This window comes from Acanthopagrus latus, chromosome 6 (genome assembly GCF_904848185.1).
Source record: "Acanthopagrus latus isolate v.2019 chromosome 6, fAcaLat1.1, whole genome shotgun sequence".
Lineage (NCBI taxonomy): Eukaryota > Metazoa > Chordata > Actinopteri > Spariformes > Sparidae > Acanthopagrus > Acanthopagrus latus.
In genome coordinates, this window is record NC_051044.1 from 18,577,633 (window position 1) to 18,588,200 (window position 10,568).

General features: G+C 42.1%; 1 protein-coding gene across 1 annotated transcript; it reads left to right on the forward strand.

Annotated features, from left to right (window-relative positions):
- The first annotated feature begins 309 nt into the window (after positions 1–309).
- Positions 310–10,288, forward strand: pfkmb (phosphofructokinase, muscle b). Its single transcript, XM_037101435.1, has 24 exons — positions 310–417; positions 1,561–1,632; positions 2,825–2,929; positions 4,312–4,385; positions 4,803–4,880; positions 5,172–5,361; positions 5,544–5,709; positions 5,799–5,843; positions 6,327–6,435; positions 6,526–6,621; positions 6,714–6,806; positions 6,907–7,032; positions 7,185–7,249; positions 7,343–7,406; positions 7,500–7,646; positions 7,774–7,844; positions 8,229–8,316; positions 8,403–8,555; positions 8,660–8,824; positions 8,925–8,986; positions 9,092–9,203; positions 9,295–9,394; positions 9,505–9,610; positions 10,019–10,288. Exons 1-24 carry the CDS (start codon positions 327–329, stop codon positions 10,161–10,163), a joined length of 2,523 nt encoding a protein of 840 aa, XP_036957330.1. The 5' UTR covers positions 310–326; the 3' UTR covers positions 10,164–10,288.
- Positions 10,289–10,568: the final 280 nt, after the last annotated feature.

Here is a 10,568-nt window from a genome sequence, read left to right on the forward strand (position 1 = left end):
TAACAATACCAAACTATAGGGTAAATGTAATGAAAATTAAAGAAAATGATTTGATATACTGTAAACCACTATAATAGTTACATACTGTAGTACTTTTATATGATGAAATACTTATATATTAAAATATACATTACGCCAAAATCTGAAAATATGTCTGTGATGTTGTCAACACGGCCCTCATCATATACTGTGATTATCACAAAGACTGAGGTTGTATCTGAGTACCCGCCATGCTTTGGAAGTGAAGGTCGTCAGTTCACAATGAAGTAGTGATATCAAAGCTATTAATACAGATCAGATGCAGAATGGTTTCCCAGGAAGACAGGATGTGGTACCCGGGCGTCCTCTCAGCCCTGTGGCTCCTCTCTGTCATGCTGCTGGCATGCCTGCTGCTCTGGCTCAGAAAGAAAGCGCAAGGTACGCATGCAGTGTGGATATTTGTTTGTTTGTGATTCTGTTGTGCGTCATTTCTGTCTGGGCTTTTTTATATTGGACGGCTACCGTAATACAGGCCTTTCCACAAGTTGTATTTGCCTGAGCATTGCCTCTGGAAACTTTGGTTACTTCTTTAATTGGTTACAACAACACAAGCATGTCAGTAGGTGACATGTTTTAACTTGTTCAGCTAAAGGGATGACTGTGCACTTTCACAGTAATGGCGGTAGAAAAGGGGAGGGGTTCCTGTGTGTTTTATAGATAGCCGCACTGTGTCTGCATTCAGACCTCTTCTATCTATTTAAAGACAACTCCAGTGGGCTGCCTGCAACAGACAGTCCCCTCCTCACTGGTGTCCCTTTGACAGTTTTTCATATTTAATCAGGTATTACTATCACAAATTGATTTCTCCTGTGTTGTCTCATACTGTGATATACTTGGTTTATTTTGAAAATGATATAGTATAAAGAGACAGAAAATAATTGTTTCCACATATTTGGTAAATAAATCACCTTTACTGGAGCCTAATAGTAAAAAACAAACAATACAGACATGCACACAACCCCATACCCACATCTAGGTGTAGTATTGGTTACTCTAGTTACTCATCTGATTCATAATTACAGACAAAGAAGATTGCACACCCAGCTGTCGTGTTTATGTGCACCAGTTTCTTCTGCTAGTGAGAAATATGACATCAGTCTTCAGTGAATTGGATTTATTTGGCTTGTTGCACTCAGAAGAGATTTTTATTTATTTTTCAACCTTCTTCAAGATGTTTTATGTGCTTTTCCCCTCAGTATGTTTTCTTCAGTAACCAGCCTATCAGCTGCAGCTCACGGCAAAAGATATGATAAGAAGACCAGTGGGAGTCAACTAACCTGCAATGTACAGATAGACGGTGTTACATGGCGATCACAAATACTTTAGAAAGCAAAATAGAGAGGAGAGAAAATGCTGAGGAATAATGCTCGAGCGTGTTGTCTTTTGCAGAAAAGGTCTATCATGTGAGTGGGATGCTACTTGGTACTATGTAGTGAGTTGTTTATTTATTTATTTATTTTAAAGTGTATAGTGGAGGCTGGATCACACTGTGGGTAATATGTTTTGGTTCTCCCTCTCCAGCTGGTGATGACCTCTCAGCCTCTGAATGTGAAAGCAAGACATCCCAGAACTCTGATCCGGAGGGAGATGCTGGTAAGCTTGGCTGAATTAGAGGACTATCACTATCACTTTGAATGTGAGTGTCCATGATTGGGCAAAATATAGTCCATAACCTGCCCCTACTCCACAGTGTAATTAATAATGGTGCCAAAAATTTGCTGCTGTACAAGCTTGGTTTGTACCTGCAGTTTCTCTGACAGCAGAGAGTCATTTATAGTAAATGGGGATAAGTTAGCGACAGCACTGAACCACAATCTGACACAGATCAATGAAAAACTTTGTCTTAGTAAGGGGTTGGGCCACCACATGTCACCGGAACAGCATCAAAGTGCCTTGGTGTTTATTTGGCACGTCTCTGAAACTCTACCGGACCACTGAATGTCATTCTTCCAAAAAATATTCACTCATTTGTCCAACTCCAATTTCCCATTAGCTTTGAATTGTGTTAAGATCTGGTTATTGTGAAGGTCATAGCACATCATAGCACACGTCTCAACATTTTCAAACCCATTAAACCACCGGCCCCTTATGACCTCAACAAGTCACTCAACAAGAACTTTGTATTGATTTGCAGTGACCCTTTCCTCTAAGAAGACAAGTGGACCCAAACCTTGCCAGCAAAATGCCCCCCACACCACAACAGAACCTCATTTGTTTTGTTTCTCAACTTATTTAGTCACATTTTTTCATCAATTTATCTGTACTTAAGTCTTAAAATAAGATGCAATTGACATAAAATTAAACGCAGGTATAAGAGAATGTAAGAAAAAATGATTTACACAAGCACTTGCCTCCTTGACTTTGACACATCTAATTCTGATAAATTCTGTTATTTAGTGTATTATAAATTAAACTTATTTTTTGTTATTTCCACATATGCATGCATTTCTAAGATTGCCCACTGATATGAAAGAGGATAACTGTGTGGAAAAAAACCTAAATATATATCCACCATAACTTCTATAATTCTGTAAAACAATAAAATATATTTCTTAATTACAGAGGGGTGGGAGATGATGGTTAAATTCTTTAAATAGGCACTGTGTACTTGTGTGCGTCTAAATGCGTGCCTCAGTGTCAGCCAACAGGATAGTTAAGCTGGGCACTTTTTCAACTGCTATTACTTTCCATAGCAGGCAGCTGAGTTAGAGGTGAGAGGCTTCTTGTGCTCCACACAGTGCAGCAGGGTGCAGGGATCTTTAGACTCAAGGCCTCTTTCTCTCAGCCAGCTTCGGATCCAGGACCATGGCACAAACGGCTACCGTCGACCCCACCAAACTGGGAGTGGGTCGGTCCATCGCCGTGCTGACCTCCGGAGGAGATGCCCAGGGTGAGTGGAGGGTTTACAGGGGTGGCATGTGAGTGTGGGGTGCCAAGTGTGTGCTGTTTGTTTCCCTCAGCAGGTGGCCGTGACGATTTGTGGGAAGTCACTGCTCAGCAGCAGCGTCTAATGACAAATGAAATATTTGAGATGCATAGCGAGTCAGAAATAAGTCAGATTTTGTCAGACAGACAAGTACTGTAACTGTCATATCTCTGCAGTGTTGGTGTAGTGTCTGCTTTCTTCATGTCATTGACATTTTCAAACATTTTTTTTTTTGAGTGGCTATAACACCAGAGCAACACTGCTTATTGAAAGCAAGTTCCCTTTTACATAACATTTGACAACTCGTACTTTTTCTAATTACTGATTTTAATAGTGCAAAGCTGCTATCTTGGCTCTCTATTTGACTGAGCGGCCTTTTGGACAAGGGCACCATGAATTCCTCCACGTAAAGCTCAGGACCACAGTATTAGACAGACTCTCTCCTCTGACATTTAACTTGATGAGGAATATCTCCACTGTGACCTTTGGGATGTGTGTCAGTGTCCCCACTCAACCTTGTGGTGTCTGACAGAGAGCTGTCTGTCCATCTGAACTTGGAGACAAAATGTGTAAATGCAAACCAGTACAGCGCGCTAATCCTCACCTTTCTTCCTTTTTACTCTCCAGTAAACATAATCCTCATTACAAGCTTATCTTTTTTTCAGTGGTCTTTATATCCACAGGTCTTCTCTCGGTTCCTTCCTCCTCTCTCCTTCACGCTGTATCTGTTATGAGGGCTAATTTTAGAGGCATGACCTTTCTGTCATGTGTTTGTAAAGTGGTGAGGTAGAGTGAGAGGGCCGGCCTACTCTTGCTGTCTCTCCTCTGCTGGTTTTCATTGTAAGTGGAGATGCTTTTGGCACCCTTGAAGCTAATCTATCCACTTCTTGTCCTTTAAACAACCCGCTGAGTGTTGAGAGTGCAGCCAGTGGCCCAGCTGCTTTTCCTGCAATACAAGCTTGCCACTGACACTGAGGGTTTAACTGTTACCAACAATGACATAACAGTCAAAGAAAACGGCACTGCAATATAGCCTTTGTTGCGTGTCTGGTGCCCAGCAGCTGCGGCAGCAGGTTTACAGATAGAAATTTGTACTAAGCTGTAAGAAGTAGAAGGTGCTCATCTGAAACGTCATATAATGTTATACCTTTTTACACAATTTGACACAAACAAAAGATACATTTGGAGAATGGTTGCAGCAATATGAACATAACCTAATAAAATATAATTACAATTGTATCATGTCGTTATTTCCAGCTCCATTTCACTCAGTCACTCATTCCACTTGTGTGTGGTTGTTTTTACAAGTTTCTCATGTGAGCTTAGCGTGTGCACTGTGCCCTCAGGTATGAATGCAGCTGTGAGGGCCACAGTGCGAGTGGGACTCTACACTGGAGCCAAGGTGTATTTTGTCCATGAGGTAAGTGCAGCCTTCTGTTTGTTTGTTTTGAATATTCCATCAATCATTTAAACCGTACAATGTCAAATCCCATCCTCAACTTGCATGTAGGTGTACTGTCTGTGAAACGATCCAAAACCCAAAACCTATTTAAGGCCGCTGTGAGCGTTGTCATCGTTTTAGCTAAATTCCTGTCTGCTGCTAAGTAAGTAGTCCCCTCCCTCCTCTCTCCATCACCACCATAGATTTATATATAAGAGCTACCAGATGGAAAGATGGCCATCTTTTTTTACTTCAAATTAGTAACGTGATTTGCTTTTGATCAACTAATTACTGATTACTAATTACCACATGAAATCGGACATGCATCGTTAATGCTGAAGCTTCTTCCCAGCAGTGAAGGAGCTGATGTCCTGTTGTGTTTCTGTTTGCTGACAGGGTTACCAGGGTCTGGTGGATGGAGGTGACAATATCCGCCCTGCTACTTGGGAGAGCGTGTCAATGATGCTGCAGCTGGTGAGAACAAGCACGAGGATGCACAAGCATATTCATCTGCACGTTTATCATCTCCACCCTGTTTTTAGTCAGTAGTTCGCAGTCAGTAAGATGAATGTGTAACTCTAGCACTCTAGCATTTACAGTGCAGTTCTGTAGGTCAAAAGGCTATCTAAATGCCAAGGTTCATTAAATAACAAGATAAAATGGTCCGGAGGACTTAGGTGTCAGGTGACCCTATCACTCCTCCTTAGCAGCCTCCTTGTGATTCTTGTTTGGTACTGAAACCCTTCCTCCCTTGCCTGACATCAGGGTGGGACTGTGATCGGTAGTGCCCGCTGTCAGGATTTCCGCACCAAAGAGGGACGCGCCAAGGCTGCTTGCAACTTAGTCAAGCTGGGCATCACGAACCTGTGTGTGATTGGAGGTGATGGCAGTCTGACAGGTGCCAACCAGTTCAGAACAGAGTGGCCTGAGCTGCTGGCAGACCTGGTCAGAACTGGTGAGATCCATGACCCCAAAATTCACTGTTCTAAGCAACACAACCTCATATGATATATGTGCTCTTCAGTAATGATGCTATGGCAAAAATACAGTTAATTGTCATGTAAAGGACTCAAGTGGTAATAGTATCCTCAAAGATTTCAGAGGCAAACACATTTTGTCATTTTCATCTATGTTCAGGTAAGATCACGTCAAATGAGGCCAAGAGTTCCTCCCATCTCAACATCGTTGGCATGGTGGGATCCATTGACAATGACTTCTGTGGCACTGACATGACCATCGGAACGGACTCTGCCCTGCATCGCATCATAGAGATAGTGGACGCCATCACCACCACAGCACAGAGGTATGCATGCGACCATTCATACAGTTATCTAATGGACAGTCCTGCCATTTAATTTCAAGACTCTTGATGAGAAATGTGTCATTCTGCAGTCACCAGAGAACCTTCATCCTGGAGGTGATGGGCAGGCACTGTGGGTGAGTAGCATGGCAGTCTCCTTACCTTTAAGAAGGCAGAATATTTGGGTTGGATGTAAAATAATTATTATAGTAGATAAAGCAGAAACTGCTAATATTTCTTATACATTACATATATTCAATATATGATTGGTCAGCTCTCGCAGGCCTGAGCAGGCTATGCACACCATGTTACGACATCAGCTCTGCGGTGCAACCACAGCCGTGCTGCACATGGCTAAGGGAGGTGACTGAATTGTTGTGACATCATAACCTTCCTGAAGTCCCGACAGCTCATTTGAAGGCCAAGTTACTGACGACAGGCTGTGTGTGTTTCTCTTTGGATTGAGAGATTCCATACTTTCACAGCATTTTAATAGCATAGACCAAAACATATTTATAATAGAAGGAAATAGAAATCTCACTTTTTATACACTATGGTACCTTTAAGAAGGTATGAGTTTTGCATAAGACACTTGAACCATCACATATGGCTCTTTGCAGTTACCTGGCTCTGGTGACAGCTCTGGCCTGTGGCGCTGACTGGGTGTTTATCCCAGAGATGCCCCCAGAGGATGGATGGGAGGAGCATCTGTGCAGAAGACTGATGGATGTAAATGTCATGTCATGCGTTTTCATTACTGACTTATTTGAAAAAGTCTGTTTGTTGATCTTAAAAGTTTGTTTTTTTTGTCCACCTCAGCAAAGAGGACGTGGTTCCCGTCTGAATATTATCATTATTGCAGAGGGCGCAATCAATCGCAAGGGAAAACCAATCACATGTGAGGAAGTCAAAGAGGTCAGTGATGGCAGAGCGGCTCCAATTTAGCGGCGCCTACAGCGTTTTGGCTCTTCACATGAGGCTCATGAATTCATAATCCCTCTCTCCAGCTGGTATCAAAGAGGCTAGGCTTTGACACCCGTACCACCATCTTGGGCCATGTCCAGAGAGGAGGAACCCCTTCTGCCTTTGACAGAATTCTGGTATGAAATGATGAAAATTGTATCTTACTTCTTGTTAACAATGTGATTAAATACAAATGTACCTGCTTCTCCAAGTGTCTCCCTCTTGATTGTGAGTCAGGCCAGCAGGATGGGTGTGGAATCTGTGATGGCTCTGCTGGAGGCCACACCAGAGACTCCTGCATGTGTGGTCAGCTTGTCTGGAAACATGGCTGTCAGGCTGCCTCTAATGGAGTGTGTGCAAGTGGTGAGTCATTGCTTCCATATCTGAAACAAATAAATCCTCAGTTTGTAGAAAATGAATAATAGAAGAGGACTTCAACATCAAGTATTATTGTGCAATGACAAAATGTGTTTTCATAATATTCTTTTTTGTCTCTTCAACTTCTTTCCCATCAGACTAAAGATGTCACTACAGCCATGGCTGAAGGGAGATTTGAAGATGCTGTGAAGCTCAGGGGAAAGTGAGGCATGAACTTTGTGTTATCAATTTGAGATTCTCATGTGGTGTGTTGAGTTTCAAATGTCTGTACGTTTTTGCTAAATCTTGACAACAGGAGCTTTGAGAACAACTGGAACACTTACAGAATGCTGGCTCATGTGCACCTTCCAGACAAAAAGGTCAGGATCTATGGATGAACTGTCACAGTCCGTAAGTCCAGTTGGAAAATACATGTATCCTGACAAACATCTCTGTAAATGTGCCCATGCCAGAGTAACATCAATGTTGCCATATTGAACGTTGGAGCTCCGTGCGCTGGAATGAACGCTGTTGTACGTTCAGCTGTCAGAATCGGGATCCTGCAGGGCCACCAGATGCTGGCAGTGCACGATGGCTTTGAGGGGTTGGCTCATGGAATGGTAAATTGTAGCTACACACACGTAAACAACACAAAATGGCATGTACTTTCATGTTGTTTAATCAGCACTACCATGTTAATGCATAGCCTGCTGATATGTAAGGCCACAATACTCTGTCCCTGCACAGGTTGAGCCTATTGGCTGGTCAGGAGTGGCAGGATGGACTGGAAAGGGGGGCTCCAATCTGGGCACAAAGAGGTGAGATATTTCACAGACTACCCTACAACGTCTACATCATTCTGTACTGAAGAAGACTTAAATAGTAACAGAACCATAGTGATATAAACCATAATCTCTTTAGGCAATAACTCAAGTGAGAAGTAGGGCAAGTTTCTCATAAGCTTACATACACTCTTTTCGCAGCCAGTGGAGTCAAAAGAACACAAGTTTAAGGCAGCTCTCTTCATGCGGTTAATGATATAAGGTCATAGCAACCAGACAGCAGATCTTAAGCATTCAACCACGACGAGAATGGACCAACTCTGAATATCGTGTTTACAAACTGCAACCGAAAAATCCAGTCCGCCTTTTAAAACTGAGCAGCTGTAATCTGATGTGATTCTCTGTGTTTTCCTTCCTAAGAAATCTGCCTGCTGAGTTCATGGAGAAGATCAGTCTGAGCATCACTAAGTTCAACATTCATGCTATAATCATCATTGGAGGATTTGAGGTAAATGGCTGCATTATTGAGGCTATGGTAAGCAATAACTGTCTTTAGTGGTATTTCACTCCCTCTTTTCTTTCTGTCTCTGCTAGGCGTTTTCCGGTGGTCTGCAGATGGTGCAGGCTAGACAGAAGTATGAGGAGCTCTGTATTCCCATTGTGGTGGTTCCTGCCACTGTCTCCAACAATATTCCTGGATCCGACTTCAGTGTTGGAGCTGATACTGCGCTTAACACTATAACCATGGTAAACTTTCTTGAAGATCACAAAACAAAGGCCAGAGTATCCAAAAAAAAATGCATCATACTCACTGTGCTCTTCTTCTTTCTCTCTTTTTTTCTCTTTTTCAGACATGCGACAGGATCAAACAATCCGCTGCTGGCACCAAGAGAAGAGTGTTCATTGTTGAGACTATGGGAGGACACTGCGGCTACCTGGCAACCATGGCTGGGCTGGCATCTGGAGCTGACGCTGCTTACATTTATGAGGAGCCTTTCAACATCCATGACCTAGAGGTCTGAGCCAGTGAACGTATAAAAGAAAAGACAGCTAAATGATACCACACATCAGTGAGGAATGTTTTTTTTTTAATTCTCATGGTTGATTTGTTTGTAGGTGAATGTGGAACATCTGGTGGAGAAGATGAAGACCACTGTGAAGAGAGGGCTGATTCTGAGGTTTGTGGGGGAATGTGGTCATTTTATTCTCAGTAGAGTCATCTCTCCACAACCTACAGCTCAGTGTTGTTTAAAACCTCATCCAATATTGTACTTTTGTTCCAGAAATGAGAAATGCAATGCCAACTACACCACAGACTTTCTCTTCAACCTGTATTCAGAGGAGGGCAAGGGTGTGTTCGACTGCAGGAAGAATGTGCTCGGACATATGCAGCAGGTGGGACACTAGACGCAGATAATTAGATTCATAATCTTTCCCACCTGACTCAATTTCATAAACATAACGAAACGTATCCTTTTGGTTTTAGGGTGGAACACCAAGTCCCTTTGACAGGAACTTTGGCACCAAGATGGGGATCAAGGCTGTGTTGTGGTTGACTGACAAGCTGAAGGAATGCTACAGACACGGTGAGGACATGACCTCATTAAAACCACAAATTGCTATGTACAGTTGTGTGATGACCTCCTGTGCTTCCTGTGCTAATGTGTACTTTATTTTTTCAACCCCAAACCTCCAGGTCGTATCTTTGCCAACTCTGCTGACTCAGCCTGTGTGCTGGGCATGAGGAGGAGAGCTTTGGTCTTCCAGCCTCTGGCAGAACTTAAGGAAGAAACTGACTTTGAGTAAGACTTTATTTCTGTCCTGTATGTTTATTGTCTTGCCATTTATTCTCCCTCTGCATTGTTTGCTAACATGTTCACTATAAAGCTTATGACCCCTTGTTGTAGTTTAATTAAATCCAGTTTAAATCAATTTTATTTATATAGCCCAAAATCGCAATCACATTGCCTAAAAGGGCTTTACAGTCTGTACAGTGAATGACATCCTCTGTCCTTAGACCCTCGAGTGCAGTTAGGAAAAACTTGCCATGTTGATGGAAAAAGCTTGGAGTCATTCTGCCCCCTAGTGGTCCAAAATGATATAATCCAGCTTTAAATGAAATGTAAATTATTTGATTATTTACACGTTGAGAAATGTGTTGTTATTGTTTTCACTTTCCTCTTTGCACTGACAAATGTTTGACTTGACAGACATCGTATACCAAAGAAGGAGTGGTGGCTAAAACTGAGGCCCATCCTGAAAATCCTGGCCAAATACAAGATCAACCTGGATACCAGTGAAAAGGCATCGATGGAACATGTCATCAAGAAGCGAGGATTAGTTCCTGAAGTGTGATTATTCTTGCCATCAGGACCTGACATGACCTGAATGTCTTCTGTTCCAAGTACTTTAAAGTCTGTTTCTGACAAGTGCAATATAAATAAAGCCGATAATTATATCCCAAAAAAACATGCAGCAACTCTCACAGTTATTACTCACAAGTCAAGCAGATGATTGTTTTACCAGTAACATTCACACCAAGTGCGAGGTTAAGACTGAGGGTTTTATGTCTTTTTTTTAGCACAGTAAATGAAAAGAGAGGCACAGAGAAAAATCATTTCCATTCTTAATCAACTATACAAACCTTTAATGAGAAATCAAGAAACTCCCACAGTGCCTGTATTAAAGATCATTTTATCAGATTTTCAGTAATAAAGGTCCTAATTTATATCTTACAGCAACAATGTGTCCAGAGCTGTT

Coding starts and splice junctions, on each gene's coding strand:
- pfkmb (XM_037101435.1), top strand. CDS start 327: ATGTGGTACCCGGGCGTCCTCTCAGCCCTGTGGCTCCTCTCTGTCATG. Junction 4,881..5,171: donor TGTCAATGATGCTGCAGCTG/GTGAGAACAAGC, acceptor GCCTGACATCAG/GGTGGGACTGTGATCGGTAG. Junction 8,317..8,402: donor TCATCATTGGAGGATTTGAG/GTAAATGGCTGC, acceptor TGTCTCTGCTAG/GCGTTTTCCGGTGGTCTGCA.